Here is a 21,878-nt window from a genome sequence, read left to right on the forward strand (position 1 = left end):
TCTTATATTCGAACCACTAATTTGGATCCGAGATGTACCTGCGGAAGTGGTCAGGTCCTCGAAGAGGGACGTATCTAATACTTTCCGCAAGTGGTTAGGATCATGCGCAGTACTCGAAATATTTAGTCAAGAGGAGTAATCTGCACAGCTCTGAGGCAATGAATGTCTTCATGAATAAAATGGGGTACAATCTTCTAAGCAATCAGATGGCCCAGCGATGGAGATAGACTGGACGTGCGAGCTGTCAATACCAATCGAGGAAGACATCTTGCGCTACTCAACAGAGAATCTACGCATGGTCTTGTCTCTCAAGTCTAAGGTATCTAGTGCTTTCACCTCTCTAAATTGGGTAATTGATGCCGCCTTACCTTCCGATGGAAGTCTCAGACCGCGATCTACCGCCGAAAAAAAGAGACGATGGAGAACAACGAGCGGGAAAGATGTGGGTTGATCAAATCATTCGTTGCAAACTGATTCTTCGAAAGATCTTCATCTTCGCAAAGAGGAAGACTTGTGTTTTGTAAATATTCTTATCCGGGCTTGCGGCAGTCTTGGTATAGGCCGAGAAATGGCTGAGTCGATCACAGGGTTGACTATATTCTGCTCATTTGCTTGCGGTCATTAATTCATCCGCAGAAGGTGTAGGTTCCCACACCAGCCACCTGTCAAAACTTCATGAAAACCTCCTTAAAGTTTTGCAAGATATCTGAGGCGTTGAGGTACCGAGCGCCACCCGACTTTTCTTCGTACTTCCGCTCTTTCAGTCGCTCCATGAACATATAAGACATCTAAATATTGGATCTATCGTTTCCATAATCCTCAATAACTTGAGCTAAATCTTCGTCCTGAAAATTCAAACTTCCGCGTTTCAAATATCCAGTCAGGTTCTCGCAATTCACTTATCATCTAATAATTCGACACAACATGGTCGGTTTTCTGCGCAAACTAAATTGGGCATGGCGATGTAATGGTTACGTTCTCGAGTCGGTCGTACTCAACACCTTTGCGATCCTCCTGTTGGCCCCAAGACCGTACAAGAGGTGGCACAATAAGCTGCAGCAACAATACACACAACGGCAGGCAGATCAGAATCCGTGTAATGAGAGGCTGGACACCAGCGGTATCCGTCAGACTTGATACGTTATGGCTTATCCGGAGGGGAAGAGGAGGGGTGTAGAGGTCCCTGACCCTTGCTCTCCAGATCTGGAATTCATGGAGAGTGCATCGGCGGCAGTCTCGCTTTAAATCGCCTCCCAGATGGATTCGCCCCAGGAGCGATTAAGCAGTGGATATGTGCTCAGGAATGCGGATGTGAATGACACAAAAGAGGCGCTAGAGAGAAAGTAGAGTCCGTGGTAATTGGTGAAAAATTGTTAGCTACTGAGATTGTGTGCAACGATCAGCGCAAAGTTTTGGTAGGATTTGGTTGACTGTCTAATTTGGTCATAGGCTTGAACATTGAAGACTGTAAAGGCAGCCGTAAGTTTCGAACGCAGCCACCAAACCCTCTCTACTGGAGAAATAACTCAAAAGCGCTCGTGATCACCATCATTTCCTTGAGTTCAGACACCACTGCATCTCGCGTACAGAACTTCGTCAAAGCGATCTGAACGACCCATAATCCTCTATATTAGGTAAACCTACCATATCCAACACTCCACGCATCTCCCCCAAGCCTTATCGTCCTCACCATCATGTTCAAAATCCTCCGTAGATTCACCTGGAATCACCGTCAATATGTCGACAATATACGCGGCTGTAGCCGATTAGTCACCATTGCTCTACTTTCTTACCATATCAACGGTATATGGAAGCAGCACCGGCGACAGCAACGCCTGGAGTCGCCTCCAGAGCTGATAGATTCGCCTCGGGAGAGGTTGGGTTGTGGATATATGCTTCAGTATTCAGAGCAGACCGAAGGCAAAGAGAAAGGAGAAGCGTAGGAGATATATAGTATGCAATCTAGAAGTAGATCGGAATTATACTAGAAGCAAAGGGTCAGATTATGATATGTGCAATAGGATAAAGTCGTTTGTAAGCGAGTATGCAAAGATTATCGGGTTTTATTAAATAACGGCTTCTGTTGAATGGCTCTTCTAGATAATGAGCATTTCTGTACACAATCCAGAGAACTCTCGCGTATGGAATGTGTGACTTTCTGGTTCAGCCACCTTCTCTTCTTTTCAAAACCTTACCTCATAGTGACGGAGGTTGTGGCTGCTCTCTTACAAAGGACAGGTACGACCCTCTGATACCAGCGTTTAGTTCTAGCAAGCCAGCTTTGGGTGCTTGTGGCACCACTTCCCGGTTGGTGGTTTATGGTTTGAGGAGATAGACATCACGCCAAACGATAGGAGAGACGCCATTGAGTTTATTTCTTCACAGACCCTCTGAAATCCTCGTCCTTTAGTTTGATTGAGACTCTCGCTCATCTCCAAATCAATCTCAATACTCCATACAACCCCATCACTTCATACGACTCCATTCTCCCATCTAGCCCCAATCCAACTCAAGAATCAGATCTCACGCCCGACCTCTCCTCCTATCATACTCGCCATGGTCAGCACTCTGCGTCTACTGGTCCACAGCCACAAACGATGGCCTCTCGCCACCTATCGAGTAATCGGAAATCCTCTCGCTGGGTTGTACATCTACACTATCTTGAAGGGAAGTAGGCCACAGCTACCGCCATCATTGGATTGGGCTAGGGAACGTGCTGGCGATCAGGACGGGCGCTCTGGTTCAGAGGAGCTGGGTACATTCCGCGATGTTACGAAGAGGAGGAATGACGGGCAGAGTGGCGTAGGAAAGGTGACGCGTGAAGTAAGGAGCAGATCCTCAACATAGATATGTCTGTTTAAATAGACTTTTTTGTGTCTTGTGATAAATTGTGGCATCCTAAGCGAAACTCTCAAAAAGTCGTAAGTTCCCGATACATCCACAATGTCTCTTTCTGCAGGCCTTTAAGGCGCCTCTTTAATAAATAAATGCCCTTTTGATGTCTGGCAGATGATTGTACCAAATATACATCTGTCTTCTACATACAAGTCACCCCATCATTCTCCACTGAACTTTATTAACGCCTCATTCACAAATGTTTCTTTTCTTTTCCAGCGACATACTACTGTAGAAAACAAATCTGCATTACGACTTACACAACCTACAGTCTTAAACATTCTACCACCACCAAAGAAATAATAAACTACATTTTGCTCTCCACTTCGCAACATCATCACCAGCATGCCCCGTTTCTTCCGCACAACCAGCTATTGCAAGAGGCGTAAACGTCTCGCCTATTGCCTACTAGCCCTATTCTACTTTGTCGCAATTAAAGTATACCTGGTCTGGAATATCTATAAAAGACGTGCAGAGTATGAGTCAGACGAAAATATGTTGCTTCAAAAACGATTTGATTCTCAGTCACGACCTATCGCTCCCGAATAAGGCCTGCGAAGTAGTGAATGCGAGGTAGAGAGGATATGAAAATGCAGATGGTGTGGGGAGAGGCTGATGTGCTTGAGCGAAGGGCAAGGAAGGGGGCCGGAGTTGTTGTTTGAAAAGAAGAGGATCTCACATCTCATATGATCGCACCAGAAGCCTTGGTTCTGTAGAAGACATTCAATCCACTACCGAGGCTTCGAGTGGCTTACCCAGGAACCAAACAGAGCAGGAGAGGCGTTCTAAAAAAATTTGAATCCAGATCGTGTAAAAAGAGCTAAAGAGAAGGATTTATAACGCGGAGGGGATGTTAAATCTCGAATCATTAAGAGGTGTCAGGGGGTGAGGTCTGTTGATATATAGAACTACGCAAATGGAGAATGAAGGGGCTAGTGAAATTGAAGTTCGATATATTTATTTTAAGATCCGCTTTTATATTGCAGCGTGAGATGCATAAAAAATTTTCCTTCGCGGTAGAAGATGAAAACTTTCGTAGTGGACGCGAGCTCACACCATGGGAATTGCACAAGCAAGCTTTAAGTTTCCGCCGCAGCCACCAAACCCTTTTTACCGAACACATAAAGAGCGATTGAAAAGTTCCATCGTTTCCTAGTTCCTAAAACTTTGCATATCCCATAGAAGCCGCGAATCGTCAACGCAGCCACCAACTTCCTCCTCATCAAGCACCACCTCCGCGATCTCCATCACCCTCGACTTCCACATCTTTGACTCTACATACCACCCCATCACCACACCACCTTCATCACCATGCTCAATCTCCTCCGCAGCTTCCATCGTCAACACGCCGACAACATACGCGGCTGTGGCCGCGTATTCATGGTCTCTCTGGTTGCTTTCCAGATTCACACATCGTGGAAATTCGAACGCTGGAGCCGGCAACAGCAACGCCTTCATGCGCCCCCAGACTTGGTGGAGTCACCGAGGGAGAGAGTGGGGAGGGGGTATGTGCCTAAGTATTCAGAGCAGAATGGAGGGAAAGGGGAGGGGAAGGGGAAGGGAAAGGGAAAGGGAAAGGGAAAGGGGGGGAGATATGTGGTATGGGATCCGGAGGCAAAGGGACGGATCCTGATGGGTGGAAGGAGATGAAGTCGTTTGCAGATGAGTGTGTAAAGGTGACTCATGCTGTACTTTTCAGCTGATGAGTTCAAGGGACGAGGGGTATCATTGAGCGTCATGAAGAAAGAGTAGACATCGACTAGCTCCTTATTTATTTGAACTTATAGACAGTAGTCAAACTATCCGGATGGTTGACATACAATATGATCGATATACCTGAGTGTGGAAAGAGGTCGACAACATTGCCAATGGTTCATCGCGTGCGGTCCTAGCGGCACGAAGGAGGATCTGGTCCTGAATGGTGATAGTAATGACTTCTGGAGGATCAAGCGTCTCTCGTCAAGTGATGGGACTTTTCCTTCTTTCGCCCCATATTTTGATCATGCTGATGTTTGATGCGGCAAAATAAGTTCATGCAATCCAGGTACCAGGCATTCGACGCCGTCGTTGATAGGTGCCATGGATGCGTTCTTGCTTCTCGGCTTTTTTTGGACCTTGTAGACAGAACGTCGCATGGCAACATCATACTTCTTGTGCCACGAGGCAACCCGACAATTCGTAAGGAGCGTTCGACAGTGATCTGGGAAGATCTGACCTCCCATTAACCATTCAGGATAGAAGAATGGCCATTGCTCCTCCCAGGTTAGGGTATATATTAGTGTACTTTGTGGCAAAATTGCATGTCTAAACTCATAGCAGATAAGCCCACCTGGAAGCTCTGGATCAACCAACCAATCCCACGTGACGGTTAAAAGTTCGCCCAACTGGAATAGTAGCACGCGTTGATGACCTTCAACTGCCATTTCAAATGTTTGGTATTGTTGTGGAGCATGCAGATCCGATTCTTTGCGCAGGTATGCTAATTTATCGTAGCCTGCTTCTTCTGGTAGCCTTAGCCAATCACTGACGGTGTCATAGGAGGCAAGTGGACTTTCAGCGAAAATGAATAGCCAATCGAGAGCCGTATAGTTATATCGATCCCATTTCGAAGCCAACTCGTGAACATCGACCCCTTGACGGAGGAGTTTACTGATGTAAGGTGCCCACTTTCTTTGACCGTTGCTATAGCGAAAGACCGCAAAAACTAGCGGCGGATACCACCAGTAGTCATACTCATCGAGTGGCTCGGACATGATCTCACTCGAATGGAAGACTTCAGCCCCTTCCGGAGAGCCACAAAACTTGCTTTCGAATGTCTGCCTGTCTTCGTATGTAATTCCACCCTGAGCTGTCACTAGAAGGCGTAACATGCTAGCCTGCCGCTGTTCCCGACTGATATCATAAATTGGGAAGACGTCTGTAGTCCTTTCATAAATTGATTTGACTTCGGTAGCCCATGCAAGAGCCTTCAGGGAGAAATGATTTTGAAGCTCTGGATCAACGCCGAGTCTGATTAGCAACGCACCAACATTTGTCTGGCAGCCACGGGCTGCATAATGCAGGAGGGTGTTGCCCCACTGATCAGTTGCAAATGGCGATATCTGTTGACATGTGAAAGCCGCTTGTAATCTTTCAAGCTGACCAGACCTACACATGTCAAAGACTGGCGAACCATAAGGGAGCACAGGAATGTATCTCAAGCTCCTCGAGATATAGCCAAAGCTGCTGTTGAAGCGTATGTCGAGAGCAGTTCTAAAAAATGAGCACATGATATAAAAGCTCTTTTGTTGCGAAACAGTGTGAGCCCACCCGTCTGGCGAGGATTTCAGCGATTTAGTCTTGTTGCGAATCTCGACTGATCCGAATATGCCTTCGTATATCCTCACACTTCTTTGCTCGGTTGAAATACCTTGAGTCCTTATGTGATCTAGGGAGGTGTTGCAAAGAGAAGAGTCTTGGCTAGGCATTTCAACCTTAGTGGGTTTCATTGATTGGTATTCAGCGTCGTTGATGGCGAGGGTCAGTGTGTTCATTGGACGAGTAATGTGCACGTCTGATAGGCTGAGGGCATGTTAGAATTTTAGCATTAGTGAGCTTCTAGTACTCACAGAACAAGAGATGAATTGATTATGATCGCATTCTGTAAAAGGTTGTAGCTTTCCTGAACCCTAGTTCGACAGGTTTCGATGTCTTCTTCTTTGATGACGAATTGTACCCGGCTCATTTTTCTTCGCATACCGTTTCTTTGGCGTTGAAGATTCTCAAAACGCTTCAAAATACTATTGAGCTCCCCAACATGCCTTTCGCAATCTTCCACAGCATTCTCGATGGCTGGAATTGCACCTGAGGAAGGCGAGATTGCTTTCTGCCTCGTGACGATTTCATCTGCATATACTAAGATTTGAGATAGTAGAATTGTAGAATTTATGAGCCGAGAGAGATCATGAGACGCGCTGTTGACCTTTTTCAAGAATTGCGCCGCCTTCTGAACGGTATCTGCTAATTGAAGGGTCACGGATACCACCGCGAAGGCGCCGGAAGCCCCGTCCATGAATGCGATGTCGCCGAGCTCAGGCAGAAATGGGAGGTGTGGTTTCCTTCTGAGGCTATAGAGTCGATTACACTGAGATGAAAAAGAATCAAATTGACAGGACTCGCGTTCTGAGAGGTCGTTGCCCCCGCTAGTCTATTAAATCCGAACAGCCTAGAGTCAGCATTTCTGGGACAGGTGGCAGCCTGGAGACGAAAAGTAATACTGTCCGCATTGTCGGTGCATTAGAGCAAAGCTCAATTGTCGTCGTGAGATAAGGCAGACCAATAATCTGCCCAATATCTGCAGCTGACCGACGGCTGCGACACCCGGACGTCTTAATGGTAACGGTGGACCCCACAGTCATGGTCCGGTCTGACAACAATTGGAAACGACTTTTTCGCCCAGGCATTCCTGCAAAATGAGGCCAGAAGCTTATTGGAAACTCCACCCATAGGGCGTCAAAGCGATCTCCACGCCCCCGAGAACCAAGTACGTAAGCGTCAATCGTTCTCGCCAAGGTTGCGGATCACGACTTTCCATCTTCTCGAGCCTCTGTTTGAGTCTGGTGCTAGTATAGCTGGCTTCAATGAGCGCAAAGAGTTCAAGACTGCGTCAGCCTACCTGCATATATTTACGGCCTAGGCATATTCGAGCACCGTCATCGAATGGGAATACTTTCTGAGGCTCGTCAGCCTCTTAGCTCGACAATGGAAAGGTGCCATACCATTCCAGGTTCCACGCTCTCCCATCTCTCAAGTAAGACCGTCCCAAAACCCTCGCTAAGCCTTCAGGGCGGCTCAATCTCTGTGTAAGACCTTCACACACTTTGTTTGCTCCCATAGAGCTCCATTATGACACATCTACCTCGCCTGCATTCAAGACTTGTCCGCCAACCCTCCGTTTCTGAATTGTCAGCGCTCCTATCTTTTTTCCCTGCGACGTCGACTCAACAATCTGGCTGCTCACACACACATATTTTTTCCCCTGTGTGTCAACCCTATTGACAGCCTGATGCACCAGATAGAACAGTGCCTCAATCATTTCCCTCACATCCATCGCTCGTCTGGTGGGCCCATACGGCGCTCTCACACTTCTTATTTCGCCATTTGTCGGATACTGTGCCAGAGTCAGGGAACACTCTGCTTCCACCATACTTTTAGGTTGCATCGAAAGCGTGAACATAGCTGCTGCAATAGGCACGTAGAAAGCTGCAGGTCCGATCTCCGAGTCATCTGCCCAGTTTGAGATCACGAATGGGTTAGGAAGCACGTTCCCGTCAGTCGCTCCATCGGCTTCAGTGGTGATGGTGAAGGGATTTTCAGTCACATACTCGACGTTCGCATCAAATGAAGGCAGGGCCTCTGTTGGATCTCTGGGTGTGACTTCGTATCTCGCAATGATGGACCCAAAGACCTGGTCTCGCATGGTGCAGTAAACCTCCGACATCCCGTACACCCGACTCTCCGTATCCATCATCTCGGAGGTAATTTTCAGGTAATGGTCGCGCCTAAGCCGCTGTGTGCCTTCTGGTCCCCCACCAATCCGAATCACGACGTGGTCCGCACCAACCAAACTTATGACTCTTGCAGGCTCCGTGGGGCGATTGCCCGGTCCGCCTGAGTCTTTGAGCGCGAGCTGATGAATTATACTCATGGAGTTGAGGTAGAAGTCGCGATGATTAAGGACACGAGCTGGATTGGGTTTGCTGCAAAGCATTCCAATATCGCCTAGCTTAGTAGCTAGATTGTCGTTTGAGGATACATTGGCGCTTAGGGGCGACGAGCTGTTGAGACTGACATTCGGAGTATCGGTAGCGCCCGGTGAGAGCGGTGTCGTGGCAGTACCGGATAGAAAGGCAGCAGGCACTGTATTCGCCGCCAGAGCAAAGAGATGTAGACATAGGAGAAGTACAGCAAGCATGGCTCCCGACTGCTAGAGGGTATGATTTTGAAGGTGCAAGAACAACCCTCTTGTAAAAAGCCGAAATTCAAACAAGCGAAGAGCCCTGGCATGGTTTTGTACCTAGCTCGCGAGGCGTATCAACGTCAATTCTAAGCGCAAAACATACTCAGAGACACCCAAAATACTATGAATCGCGCAGACCGAGTGACCGCTGCGACATTGATTCTTGCAAGAAGTGTATAAATAGGAGAACATAGTGTTTCGAAATCATCTAAGCCGCAAAAAATGTCGTCTCGAAGCCAAAAATTCTCTGCAGTAATTCTTCCTCGTCCTTGTTGGAACCATTGAAATTAGAAAGGCGGTCGTAAGGATAGCACCAGGAACATTGTGCGGGTCGGATAACATCACGGGAACAATGGCATCAATTTCCCTAATTTCAGATCCTTGGACATGGATAGATGAACGATCTTTGTCCGAGTTCTCAGGACGCTGGAAATAATGATTACGTTGAAGCTGCCACCGGGTGGAATTACACTCGGATTTATATTCTCCCGAGCGCCGGGCAGTGTGTGTGAACGCTGTATCAATTTGTGCACAAAAGACCCGCGAAAGAAAAAGGCAACCAGACGACGAGATCGAAAGGTATATGACATCTGCTCGTCATTCACTTCTACAACATACCAACCCTATACACCATGGCTTCCACAGCATCCACCAGTTATGTCCGCCCTCGATCGATCAAACCACCAAAGCGCCCCCCACAACAACCATACCGGCGGCACCAAGCAAAGCCCAGCTGACCTCAAACCTCCCTGCTTTTCCATCAGACGCGTTTGCACCAGTAGCGGTATCACTCCCCGCAGCTGGTCCTTGCGTGGGCACGACGGATTGACTGGCCACTGGATGAACCACCATGTCAGCGTTTGTTCTGTCTCCACCAATCAATATCTCTATTCCTTCCGATCCCACCATCCACGTACTACCCCTCTTTTTGTATGGACGGAAAAAGATCAAGCGAACTCACCGGACGTCTCACTTGTCATACTGCTCATCGCGGACGTCGACGACATGTCCATGCTCATACTGGACATTGATGAGGCAGGCATCATGGAGCTGGAACTCGAGTCGCCATCGTTACTGCCTGCCTGTGCGCCCGCACCGCTGCCGGAGGAATCGCTGCCTGTGCCCGAAGAGGAGGTGCCGGATGTGTCCTGTGGGATAGCGGTGGCGAGGAGTGTGAGCCAGAAGAAGAGGAATAGGGAGTTGAAGATATTCATGATGGGCGCTCCTTAATGAAGAGACTATTGAGAATACTGGTGGGGAGGTTGGCGGAGTTTGACTTCATACCCAGGAAGAGTACGGTCTTTATGGCCAACCCACTCGTGTGACATGTTTGAGGAGACGCAACGATGACAGCATGAGCTGCGCATCCGGGGTAGCGAGGTATTGAGTTAGGAAAGCCGAGGGGGAATGTATGCAACTGCGCGTAGCACGAGGGCAAGGGAATTGTCGCGATTGGTTGGAGGAGGCACGTAGGTTGGATGGCACATTTGAAGGCCGGCTTGGCCCGGTAGATCATTCGTTTTGTATCTCCGAAGATCGTTGTCTGGGCGTGTTGATATCAATACTGCCGAGCAATGACAGAGATATTTGTGGCAGCTGAATGGCATTCCTCACGAGTACTTAAAGGCAAAGAAGAATGATGACTCAGACGATCACCCAGGCCACGAATCTAGAGTGATGTGATTGAAGATTGAGGTCCGCATCTACACCCTCGCCCTCCGTACGGACGACCAAAGAAGCTTCTCTCAAGCAGTATATGATGTTGTACTCTTCACAATAGTCGGACGACCCATCAAACAATGACAGCACCACCAACAACGAGCCCGCCGAGTGCCCCTATCGTTGCCCAACTTGGAACCAATTGATGGCCTCGGCCTTCCATGCCTTTGTTCGTAGCTGCACTGCCAGTGGTAGAGGTAGGGGCAGATGCTAAAGAGTATCATTCATCAGTCCATGCGCCTTCAGCATTGAATTCTCGAGAGAGATCTACCGGAACTTGATGACGTCATGGATGAAGAGGCCATCATTGAAGAGGCCATCGTTGACGAAGGCATCATCGACATTGTCGATATGGAAGATGACAGAGCTGCACTGTTCTGGCTCTCACTGTCTCCGCCCGTAGTGGAGTCGCCGCCAGCTCCTGTGCCCATATTTGTATTGGTGCTAGAATCAGTACCAGAGCCGCTGCCGGTACTACCTGATTGGGGATCAGGGACGGCGGAGGCGAGGAGCGCAAGCCAAAAGAGCAGAACAAATCTCGGAAGCTGCATCTTGAGAGATCAATATTTGTAAACTGTATCGTGGGTCTCCAGGCATTTAAAACAAATCTGAGCACGCGACACCGACGACGGCGACCATGATGGCATGAACTGCATACTGCGGTAGATAAGCCTAATCAGGCAGCTCCAATACGCAAACGCATCTACCAATCTGATATGACAGGCGAGACATATCGACTAAGGCACAACTGCCGTGATGGACAGTGAAGGCGCATCTCCGGCAACAGACGCAGGCCTTGGCCGGCTAAGTGGCAGCGACATCGTTGAAGGTCATGATCATCTCACCTTCGCCACCAATCAGTACGATAGCCTGGAGGCGTGCAGCAGTGACATCAAGACTCAAAGGTCTGGCCTGACGTGGAGCTCAGCTTCCGGTACCCCGCATTCTAGGGCCTGAGCTTGAGGACGCTAAGGGGCTCTTTGGCCAACCAGAATCTCTTGGCTTTTCTACTAAACCTCAACAGGTGCGCTAGTAGAAGGGTGCGCAAAGCTTTGCAACGCCATGGCCGCATTTGGCAGAAGATGGTGAAACTAAACCACATTCGGCTCACTACTGCTGCACGTCTTTACATCTTCCCGCGTTATTCGATCACCCTAAACCTGATTAGAGCTAAAGCTCGTGAGATGCATGGCAACTTCTCTTTCCGAAGGCCTTCAGTTCTGGCCCATGACGAACTCGAGTGTGGGAGCAATGCAGGAAGGCGCGTTGGGGACGTTTAAAGTCCCCAGAGCTTGCTCTTTTCGCGTTCTTCACCTCCAACACCGAGTTCAAGCACCAAAACAAACAATCGAGCAACAAGCAACGCGTGAAGTATGCATTTCGCACAAGCCTTAATTGCTGCCTTCGCTGGCCTTGCGATCGCACATCCCACCGGTTTAGAGAAGAGGCAGTCTTTGCCACCCGTGCTCAGCGCGAATGACGAGACTGTTCTCCAGCTCGCCCTTTACCTCGAGCATCTCGAGTTCAATTTGTACTCTGGTGGCATCAACAATTTCAACGAGCAACAATATGAAGCCGAAGGCTTCCCGCCAGGCTTCCGTGATAATGTTGCCTTGATTGCTCAGGTGAGTACTTGCCGAAGAACGCAAGTGACTGGACCGCTGATCCTCTTCATAGCATGAAGGAACCCATATCCAGACAATCACCGCCATCCTCGAAAAAGCTGGCAAGACACCAGTCCCAAGCTGCACATACACATTCCCATACGACTCACCCACCTCCTTCGTCGACCTTGCCAACATGGTCACCTCAACGGGCATTGGCGCTTTCCTCGGTGCTGGGGAACTTCTGCAAGACAACGATGCGCTCCTCACAGCTGCTACCAGCATTCTGACGGTCGAATCCCGTCATGACGCCTTCCTGCGCGCCGGAGTCAAAGGCTCGCCCTTCCCAACAGCATTCGACACAGCTTTGACCGCAGTCTTCGCCTACAACATTGCTCAGATGTTCATCGTCGAATGCCCACAACAGCTATCGTTCCCTATCCTTCCAAAACTCACATTGGAAAGCCCGGCTCCAGAGCCCGACCTGATGCCTCCTGTCGCTGCAGGCACAACACTCAAGTTTAGCTTTGACCCTAGCAAGTTCTTCGTTGCAGTCGACCCCAACGCGCCTCTATATATCGGCATCATCAACAGTATTACTAACGTGACGTATGAGAAGGTCACTAGCTGTGGCACTGGCTGCGCAACAGTCCCCGTCCCTAAGGGCGCGGCAGGTGTTGCCTTTGCTATCCTGACGACTTTTGATGACAAGGCTGCGCTCACGGAGGACCAATTGGCTCAGTTTGGCGCACTCGCTGGACCTGCTGAGATTGTTTTGTCCTAGACTGGAATCATGGAGAAAGGCGCAGCATTACTTGGCCTGAGGCGGGGATCACGATCACGATCACGATGAGGTGATGATATATATACGCGAAGCATGTACATAGCAACCGGTGTGGTATAATTCTAATGTCTTTCATCAAACACATCATGTCTGCTCTTTAAGTCTCGTCCTTCATTTAAAGATATTTGAACGCGACTGCCAAGAAACTAGTGTACGTCAGTCACAACAGCACTTCCAGCTATATCCATCACCTACACAGTATCAGCCATCAAGATGCCGGGCGGTAGGCCGAAGAAGAATCGCGATTTCTTCGATGATAAGCGTGATGAGATGTATGAGATGTACATCACGCAAAATAAGACTCTGGACGAAGTAAGAGATCGTTATGAGGAACAAGGCATTTCGGCCAGGTAAGTGGACACCCGTAGTACGGAGGGTTATTGCTCGCATACATCACCCCTCGCTCACTTTCCCTGGCAAGCTGCATGAATCTATACGCTGACAAAACTTGCTCTACGCAGCATTCGAGCCTACCAAGCCCGCTTCAAAGAATGGGGCTTCCCTCCCAAACGCGCCCGCTACGTGGACCTACCAGACATCCACGACCGCGTCAAATACCTATGGGAGCAGAATGTCAGTCACAAAGAGATGCTCGAGATCCTTAATGCCGAAGGCTTCAATGTTTCTGATAGGCAACTCGCAAAAGTACGCAGGAAAGATGGACTTAAGATGAGGGATCCGAATGGCGACCAGCCATCTCTGAAGCGGAAGAGACAGACTGAAGATGGAGCGGCAGATGAAGAGGAAAACGCAGACGCGGATATTGGATTGGATGATGAGAATTTCACTGAAGCAGAACCACCCCCACAACCGCGTGTCATACCTCTGGAAGTGCAAATCAAACGGCAAAGTAGGCAAGCTCAGCTGTGGGCGGAGAGTGCAGAGCGTCTACAAAACCGTACGAGACGTCGCCGTACTAAAGGATGGGCTGGTCTGCCTCCAGACGTCGGGTTGCCGCCACGTTTTCCTTCCGAGCTCACCCTGGAGGAAGGCCGAACCCTCCTTGGGCTAGATAAGAAGCTGTATACAGACATTCGAAGCACGTTTGAGGATATCTGCAAAGCACACGAGGTCAATCGAAAGTCTTCCTGTGCGCCTGGGCTCTGGCCATGGGTGAAGGAAGAATTGATCAGTCGCGTTCCTCATCTACAAAATATTTTCAGAATACCTGAGGCTGCATCATACGAGTCGAACCGAGAGCCAATGGCTCTTGATCTGATTTGTATGGACGTGACCAAGAAGATACGTACAACAGGGAAGTATCTGTCCCTTGGTGACTCTAAGAATCTACTCGGTCTCACACCCGACGAGTCCCGTGATATACGCAAGATCTTCTTCGACGTTCTCAAAGAAGACTTCTTCACTATCAAGCTGGACGTCACAAAGGAGCATTGGGAAAGTCTGAAGGAGAAATGGATCCAACAATCACCTCGCTTACAGCGTGAATTTCAGAATCTCGATGACAGCGACGTTTGGCATATGAAGCACAAAGCTTTAGAGGCTATTGCAAGAGACGTACAAAAGAGGAACCGAGACGACCAAATTCAGCGAGACCCTAACAAAGCTCAGAAGGAAAGCAAAAAGAAAGAGCCTAAGCCCAAGAAAGGCAAGCAAGACAAGAAGGAGAAGAAGGAGCGGCCACTCAAGCAGCCGAAAGAAAAAGGAGTAACACATGGGCCTGAGCATAGAACCCCAAGTGGTCGTCCTCCCTGGATGCCAGCAACACCTCCCCCTCAATCTTCCCCCTCGCTCGCATCGGCGCCGACAAACAACGCGCCAGAAGCAAGAGTGGTACCCATGGAGAGCCCAAGCGAAGCAGGGCAGACTCCCTTCCCAGCCCCAACACCACAGACTCAACATCTCACATTTCTTCCTACCCAAACACCCAACAAAGATCAATCTCCCCCATCTCGTCCAAGCCAACCAACCGTCGACGCATCTTTCACCTTCCCGGAAGCCGATCTACAAATCGACCCCTCCCTCCTCGAAGCCGCCGCGCTCCCCTCCACGCAGGGTTTCGGAACCCGCCCCACCGCATACCGCCAACCCTCCGACGCTACAAGTATCTACATCCGGCCATCGCCCGCCTCGCTGCAGAAGTACCCGAACATCACGAAGCTGTGGCTCGACACTATCACCCCGCCATACGCACTCCCTGTGCTGCGAGCAGTCATGGCAAGGAAATTGACGGGCGCGTATACAGTAGTGCGGATCGAGGGACTGGCGGATGGGCGGACGGTGTATAATCAGCTGGGTAGCGCGTGGGAGATCGATGAGGATGAGATTTTGGAGGCGTATATGAGCTATCAGAGGGAGCAGGGGGGAAGGTTGTTTTTGTTGTCGACCTAGCGTGACGGAGATGTTTGAGAGAGGTAGGAATGGGGGACTGTATTTGCTAGAAGGGCAACAGGGCAACATGGGTAAAGGATCAGGGCTCTAAGTGGCTTTGAGGACATTGTCGCTGTATACGCATACGCTGCATATCTCATATCCCATGCCTAGATTCTATACACTACTATTGCGGGGAGTGGGAAGCAGAATCCAGTTCATTTCTTATCACGCGCTTTCCATTGCATCGAGATCGAGTAGACGTCCCCGAGTCCTTACAAAAGCTTCAAGACCCTGGCTGTGGTTGACCTTTTCCTCGGGCCCGTTGGTTGTGGTCTAATTTCGGGGCTGGTGGAGTGGGGGGGGGGATGTCACACACTAGACAAATGCATCACGATGTGTTGGAGTGAGTGAGTGGAGTGTGGCAAAAAGGAAAGGGGATCTACTGCATGACTGGCGGAAATCATGATGTTGATATTGCCGGACGTAGTATTAAGGAGAACCATGGTTATTGGTCACCTCATACAGATCTATCTCGTCGTGATGGGGCGGTGGGGTGGTAGTCGTTACCAGACTAGAGGTACATACCGCTCGTAGGTAGTTATGTTCGTGTGTCCACCGTACTTGCGGGTCCAGAGGAGAGGGTAGTCAGGATCAGAGTATGAGCTCAGGACGTAGACGCGTTACCGTTTTATCGTACGCGGTACCTATCCTATTGCTGGGGACAAGGGCCAATCAACAGAAAATGCCTTTGTGAGGACGAACCCTCATCCAGCGGTCTGCTGGCTAGTAACAATCTATGGTAGGCTTCGAGCAGATTCGAGGTGTAGATGAAGATGTCGCTTTATGGGTAGATCAGCTCTGCGTTGATCAGGGGATTGAAGGGGAGGAAGCATAGCAAGTCCATTTGATGGGCAAAATATATGGGGAAGCTTCTCAAGTTGTCATCTGACTAGGGCTTGCTGGTGACCACATCGCTCTGGTGTAAGTTTTTGATTGACACTGTTGCCAAAGAGGTGATCGGCTAGGTACAATTGGACAGAATGTGCTAAGAGGTGCGCCGTGGTCACAGATGGCCGAACTCTGCGCTCGCGAAAGGCCAAATCCTCCCACTAAGGAACCATTTGAGCACGCGTTCGCGCGTTTGCGAATCGCCGACTTATCTTCCTGAAGAGCGGGACGTGCAGCTCGCACTCATCCAAGTGACGAACTATCCGAGCCTGATGTAGGCGCTCTGATAAGCACACCGAATGGGGAGCAATTACTGGATACTAGGAAAGAGGATGGAGTGACTAGACGTGTTGTGAAGTTCACTTGCAGTCAAAGGCTGTTCCTCACTGACACAGGATATATGGGTCTCTACCACGAGAGCTGCGTGGTCTGAGATCAAGCGTGGCTGTTCATGGGCGGGTGACATGCCCTTCGTACTTCAGCAGCTGCAGACCGAGCCGGTAAGCTATCACTTCAAAGGCGAGTCTTACGTACACGGTATCATGGATGGAGAACCTCTTTTGCGAAGCTTCGGGCGCAAGTCCAAAGAGAGCGAGGAGAAATGGCTTGACGATCTTGAGAATGGTTTGCCTTTGGCTATGAAGAGTCTTTTCTTGTGCGGAAACTTGACAAGCAACCCATGTAACAACAGCTTACCTGATGTCCCACCCACATCCCACGCCCCTAGGCTATGGCTAAGGCAGCACATTTCGCAGATAGTCCGGGAGTGTATGGAGGCACCTGGGTTTGTACCGCATATGAGTTTCTCTGTTAAGGAACTAGACCGGGCAGTTGCTCTGAGTGCTGGTGCCTGTGTCTTGTATTTCAACCTGTATGGTACGGCGAGAAGTCAGGGGAGCTTCTTACGGCATGTGTACTGGTTTATCAGAGGACCTTTGGCATCGACTTTCTGAGCTCAGCATTCCAGATGTCATCAAGTGTAGGGTCGCAGGTGGAGTTCTTGGGCCAATTAGTCGACGGAACAAAGGACAGTAAGGGCCTTTGGGCCTCAAGGTCGTAAGCTGGCATATGAGAGAGATCGGTAGAATCTCCATGAGCTTTGGCAACTCAGAGCAAATTTTCCAATACCTGGCGCAAGCTTTGGAGTCTTCAGAGCGTGTTGTAGATTTTGACATAATACCTGAAACGAGCTCACGATATCATCGAGCTCCAGTGAGGGGGAACCACCTTGTTGGCCATACGGACTCGCTTAAAAGACGATAAAGCTGGGATTCTGTCGACACGGTACCTTTTTTTGCTGGAGGATATTGAATTGCCCACCATCGGTTTCCCATAGAGAAAGAACTCCCTGGACTCCCTCCGCCACCAGATGCCACATTCGGAACTGACGGGAGCAAATTAGTCTCGGCAATTATACTTGGACAGTCCTCTTACCAATGTACATCCTCATCTTCCAATGTAACGCTAAGAAAATCGCATACGGGGCAGCCATCTGTTGAAAATAATCTATCACTGAAGAATGTCATGCACATCACAAGCTTGCTTCCCGCTGATATCGCCTTCTCAAAGGGGATATCGCGATCAATGTCCACATTCGCATCGCTGTTGTGGAGGACATATTGTCGATTTTGAACCATTTCATCGCCGGACTTGGCCTTGAATCGGTACTCTAGCCACGCATCAAATGCGCCCCATGAATTAATGGTATCCATATGGATTGGCATGTGTCGCTCGTGGGCATCAATGAGCAGAAATGGTTGCTGGCAGACCCAGCGTTCAAGATGAGTAGACAAGCCCTTCCGTACATCGACTGCAATTTTGTAGGTCGCAAAGGCCGCCAGAAAGATAGATTTAAGGAGACCCTTGAGTTCGACATTGACGGTGCTTAGCCAGTCTGTCCGGAGTGACCCGATGGCTTTCGACGTCTCTGCGTTCCCAGCCTGGATCTGCTTCGTATTGTCCCGGAGGTGGTTCTTGACTTCGTTTAGTAATACTAAGACCTCTTTTGTAGAGGCTAGCGCGTTGTCGTCGGCGGTCGCTAAGCGTGAGTGCAAGTTCTGCTCCTTGAGTTCTGAGAGACGCCTTATGTAGATCAGTAACCTCTCTACCAACGGAGAATGGCTCATAAGGCAGTCAAATATACATACATGTTCGTGATCTGTAGTAGAACGCCAAAGATCGAGCAATACCCATTGACTTCGGTCCGAAACTTGACCAGATCCTTTGACCGACAGACGCGCCATTGCAATTTTCTCAAGGCATCTCGTTTCCGCTTTCGAGAAGTACCTCGGCGTAGACTTGGATCGAATTTTGCAATCCTATCCAGGAAAAGATCGATGTACTGCTGACACTGTCTGATGACGCAATGAATGGTTTGGCGTAGCGAGTGTAATTCTGTGACATTGACTAGAGAGTCATCGAGTACTTCAATTTCTCGCAGTATTCGCTTGAGACATTCGAGCTTTCGAATACATTCTTCGTATTCTGCAGAAGAGCCTTTACTGTCTTCAAGCGCAATGATAATGTCCTTGATCAGGTTGCCGAGGGCGATGATATCGCCGATGTTGATGGCGAAAGGCATCGGAGCCTAAGTGGGGAAGTCAGAGAAGACCCGAAGAGAACAGTGCTAGCTATCGTATAATGGACTGCTAGCGGCTTGAATAAAATGATTGATTGATTTCTATGATGGCTGGTCTGGTTTGGAGTCCGCACTGAGTACTCGCTGCCCTTTTCGACTTGAAACCAATGATTGAGGCGTTGTTCGTGCCACTAACCGCTTTGTTTAGGCTGGAAGGTGGACCGATAAACTTGGGGTAGAGTACTAAGCCGAGAATGAATCTTTGTATGAACTTGATTCTATACGAATTTATATAGAGTTGAAGAAGTACGGTGAATCCGCAAACTACTGATGTAGAGATAAGGCTGAAGAATGCCGTGTCGGCAGCCAAAGAAGACCAAGCCAGACTTGGCTAGTCATAGTCATATGTACATCTGAATGCTGTGTTTTAACTGGATACCGGCCGCTAACATATATTCATGAAGAAGTCCCTTTTGAACTGGACATAATCGAGCTCTACAGCTTGATCGAAATATCATTTAGGTCCAATCCAACAGCCAGTCCGGTCAGAACAAGCGCATATGTAGCAAGCACTACCATTGCCTTGGTCTTACTAGCGTTCAGCGTATCCATGCTGAGGTTCACAACTCCTGTCAACAAATTCGCCACCAAGAAGATGGCCAGTCCATTTCTGTTGAATGCTTTGAGCACTGTGCTAGTAGCCTTCTTCACGGCTCGTTGTTCCCCGTTCCTCGTAGTCGCTTTATACACTGCAGGAAAAATCCAAGTTTCGACCGCACAATAGGCCAGTAGTTGCATGCAATTGAACCAGACAACCCATTCAATGTATGGCGCATTCGCCAATCTTCTCGACACCTCAGCTTTATAGGCTATCTTACTCTGTCCGGTTGAAACGCGATATTGGTTGTAATAGCCCACAGTCGTTATCACAAGAAGTGCAAGAAGTGCGACGCGCCTTCCCAGAGCATCGTCTGCACAAAACCACATTTTAGTATTACGGCGAAGAATACTCACACCGACGGCCTGGCCGGTAATGAAGATCGCGAGGTAGCCGAGGAAGGAGAAGATACCTTCTCGATTCTTTGAGAAGAATGTAGGCCCGCGCGGTGCTGTGAGGATGAATATCTCGACGTGCGTATTGTCGAGCAAGAATGTGTAGCCAAAGTTAATGAAGAAACCTACGATGTAGAGACTCAAGTAGTTGATCATTGGAAGGCACTTGAGCAAGGCAACAGCAGGAGCAAGCAAGGCAAGTGTGAAGAAGAAGTTCCAGTGTACGCCATATTCTGTAACGTGCTCGGCGTAGTCGAGTCCTTTTACGCTGTAAAGGCGTATGACGCCAAGGATGAGAAGAGGTATGGAAGTTCTAATGGACAGTTTGAGCTGGCTTGCGATTGAAGGAGATTCTGAAGCTTTCAAGATTGGTCGAGCTGAAATCAGTCCAGCACTGAAGACGAAGGATCCCACACCCATGTCCATGAGGGACGTACCCCATGTCTCAACCTTCGCAAAGCGTCGAGGGAAGACTCGAAAGTCGACCGCAAGGATTGCGAGACAGGTTATTATGATCATACCGCCCCTGTAGGCGGTGATGAAAGGACGGACAGGTATAGTATCAAGATCATCTTCTGGATTTTTGTCTGAGTTGTTTTCTTTTGCGGAAGCTGAAGGTTTGCGGAATCTACGACGCGTCGAGGAAACAAGATAGGCAGCTACGGCGATTGTAAGAAGGAGAATATTGAAGAAGATTGGTATGGAGGAATAAAGCGTGATCGAGAGAAGGATGGTGACGACTTGTAGAAGGAAGTCGGCAAGGAAGGCTCGGATGTCGAGGCTGGTGAAGAAATCATGGCGGGCTTGAAGGACCGACCAGAGGAGGTAGGATGCCTGTTGGATACTGTCAGTATGATTCAGACTCGGAGCAAAGAATGAATACGAACTGGTGCAATCGCTGTCACATAATTGATCTCCGAGACCTTACCTCCCTTGAGACCAGAAACGAACTCTTCCTTCAACGACTTGTAGCTTTGAGCCATAGCGGAGCTTCTGGAGAGGTTCTTGCTGCAGAGGGGCAGATGTAATTGGGGATTGGACTTGTAGATGGTTTCAAGATTACTGCATAAGCTGGAAGATGGCTCATTGTGATGGGCAGCAGGTTGACGCTGCTTGTTGACTTGGGCAAAGCTTCCTCGCTCCTTCCGAGCTCACAAAAGTCGGAGATACTGAGCTACAACTATCTCCGAGTGACTAGCGGCAGATCATGCTTAGGTAATGCTGTCATCCAGTCATCCCATCACACAGATCTGTTGTGATTGTGATATTGCACTTTCTGATAAATGACTCTCGCCAGCATCTCAAGTATCTCTGTCATCGCGGAGTCTGGAGAGGATCGTTAAGTCCCACCTTTTGATCAGTAGCCAAGCCATACCCGTCTCGAATACGAAAATACGCAGCGCGCATGATTGGCTAGCGATTAATTGCTTCCTCATTGACCAATGACGTCGGACCTATCCTCCGTCTCTTTCGCTTCTTGACATTGAATGGCAAAGGCTGGCGTGTCAATGGTACTCTTGGCAGCCAGCCGTCTTAATTATTGCTGTATATCCAGGTCGTTGCTCTGCTAATCACGCGTATTCGCTCCTGCATGCAAGCCACGATGCATATGCGCTGCGATCATTGTCTACCTTGTCTAGAATCGCTAAATCACAGGTCAACGAGCTTTCAATCCTTCGATTCATAAGACGTCAGGATCGAACGCCCTTTACAATGCCAGTCAAACACTCGCGAGGAATCTGATCTTGTCGTCATACAGCGGCCTCACAACAACAATTCCCTTCTTTCACCCAAGATTCTCTATCAACAATGTCCAGCGGCTACGTCGACCCCAACATCCCCAATCCAGGCAAAGAAGAAGATGCCGACATCATAATTTACGGGTACACTCTCCCCTTGACAAGCTCC

At 49.1% G+C, this 21,878-nt stretch overlaps 6 protein-coding genes across 6 annotated transcripts; 3 read left to right on the forward strand and 3 right to left on the reverse strand.

Moving 5' to 3' along the window:
• Positions 1-4,895: 4,895 nt before the first annotated feature.
• Positions 4,896-6,946, reverse strand: KY384_001705 (uncharacterized protein; the record flags this gene model as incomplete). Its single annotated transcript, XM_044810233.1, has 2 exons — positions 4,896-6,456; positions 6,504-6,946. 2 exons carry the CDS (start codon positions 6,944-6,946, stop codon positions 4,896-4,898), a joined length of 2,004 nt encoding a protein of 667 aa, XP_044673245.1.
• Positions 6,947-7,777: 831 nt separating this feature from the next.
• Positions 7,778-8,848, reverse strand: KY384_001706 (uncharacterized protein; the record flags this gene model as incomplete). The annotated part of the gene is given in 2 exon segments (XM_044810234.1): positions 7,778-7,882; positions 7,895-8,848. 2 exon segments carry the CDS (start codon positions 8,846-8,848, stop codon positions 7,778-7,780), a joined length of 1,059 nt encoding a protein of 352 aa, XP_044673246.1.
• An 895-nt stretch (positions 8,849-9,743) lies between these two features.
• Positions 9,744-10,123, forward strand: KY384_001707 (uncharacterized protein; the record flags this gene model as incomplete). Its single annotated transcript, XM_044810235.1, has 2 exons — positions 9,744-9,806; positions 9,929-10,123. The coding sequence occupies 2 exons, from the start codon at positions 9,744-9,746 to the stop codon at positions 10,121-10,123; spliced, it is 258 nt and encodes an 85-aa protein (XP_044673247.1).
• Positions 10,124-11,985: 1,862 nt separating this feature from the next.
• KY384_001708 (uncharacterized protein) lies at positions 11,986-13,000 on the forward strand (the record flags this gene model as incomplete). The annotated part of the gene is made up of 2 exons (XM_044810236.1): positions 11,986-12,237; positions 12,290-13,000. 2 exons carry the CDS (start codon positions 11,986-11,988, stop codon positions 12,998-13,000), a joined length of 963 nt encoding a protein of 320 aa, XP_044673248.1.
• Positions 13,001-13,273: 273 nt separating this feature from the next.
• Positions 13,274-15,409, forward strand: KY384_001709 (uncharacterized protein; the record flags this gene model as incomplete). Its single annotated transcript, XM_044810237.1, has 2 exons — positions 13,274-13,410; positions 13,522-15,409. 2 exons carry the CDS (start codon positions 13,274-13,276, stop codon positions 15,407-15,409), a joined length of 2,025 nt encoding a protein of 674 aa, XP_044673249.1.
• Positions 15,410-17,769: 2,360 nt separating this feature from the next.
• KY384_001710 (uncharacterized protein) lies at positions 17,770-20,953 on the reverse strand (the record flags this gene model as incomplete). Its single annotated transcript, XM_044810238.1, has 6 exons — positions 17,770-18,421; positions 18,487-18,926; positions 19,114-19,195; positions 19,228-19,241; positions 19,494-20,804; positions 20,858-20,953. 6 exons carry the CDS (start codon positions 20,951-20,953, stop codon positions 17,770-17,772), a joined length of 2,595 nt encoding a protein of 864 aa, XP_044673250.1.
• Between the last annotated feature and the right edge of the window lie 925 nt (positions 20,954-21,878).

Source organism: Bacidia gigantensis, assembly GCF_019456465.1.
Source record: "Bacidia gigantensis strain McMullin 20006 chromosome Unknown contig_132, whole genome shotgun sequence".
In the NCBI taxonomy this organism is placed as follows: domain Eukaryota; kingdom Fungi; phylum Ascomycota; class Lecanoromycetes; order Lecanorales; family Ramalinaceae; genus Bacidia; species Bacidia gigantensis.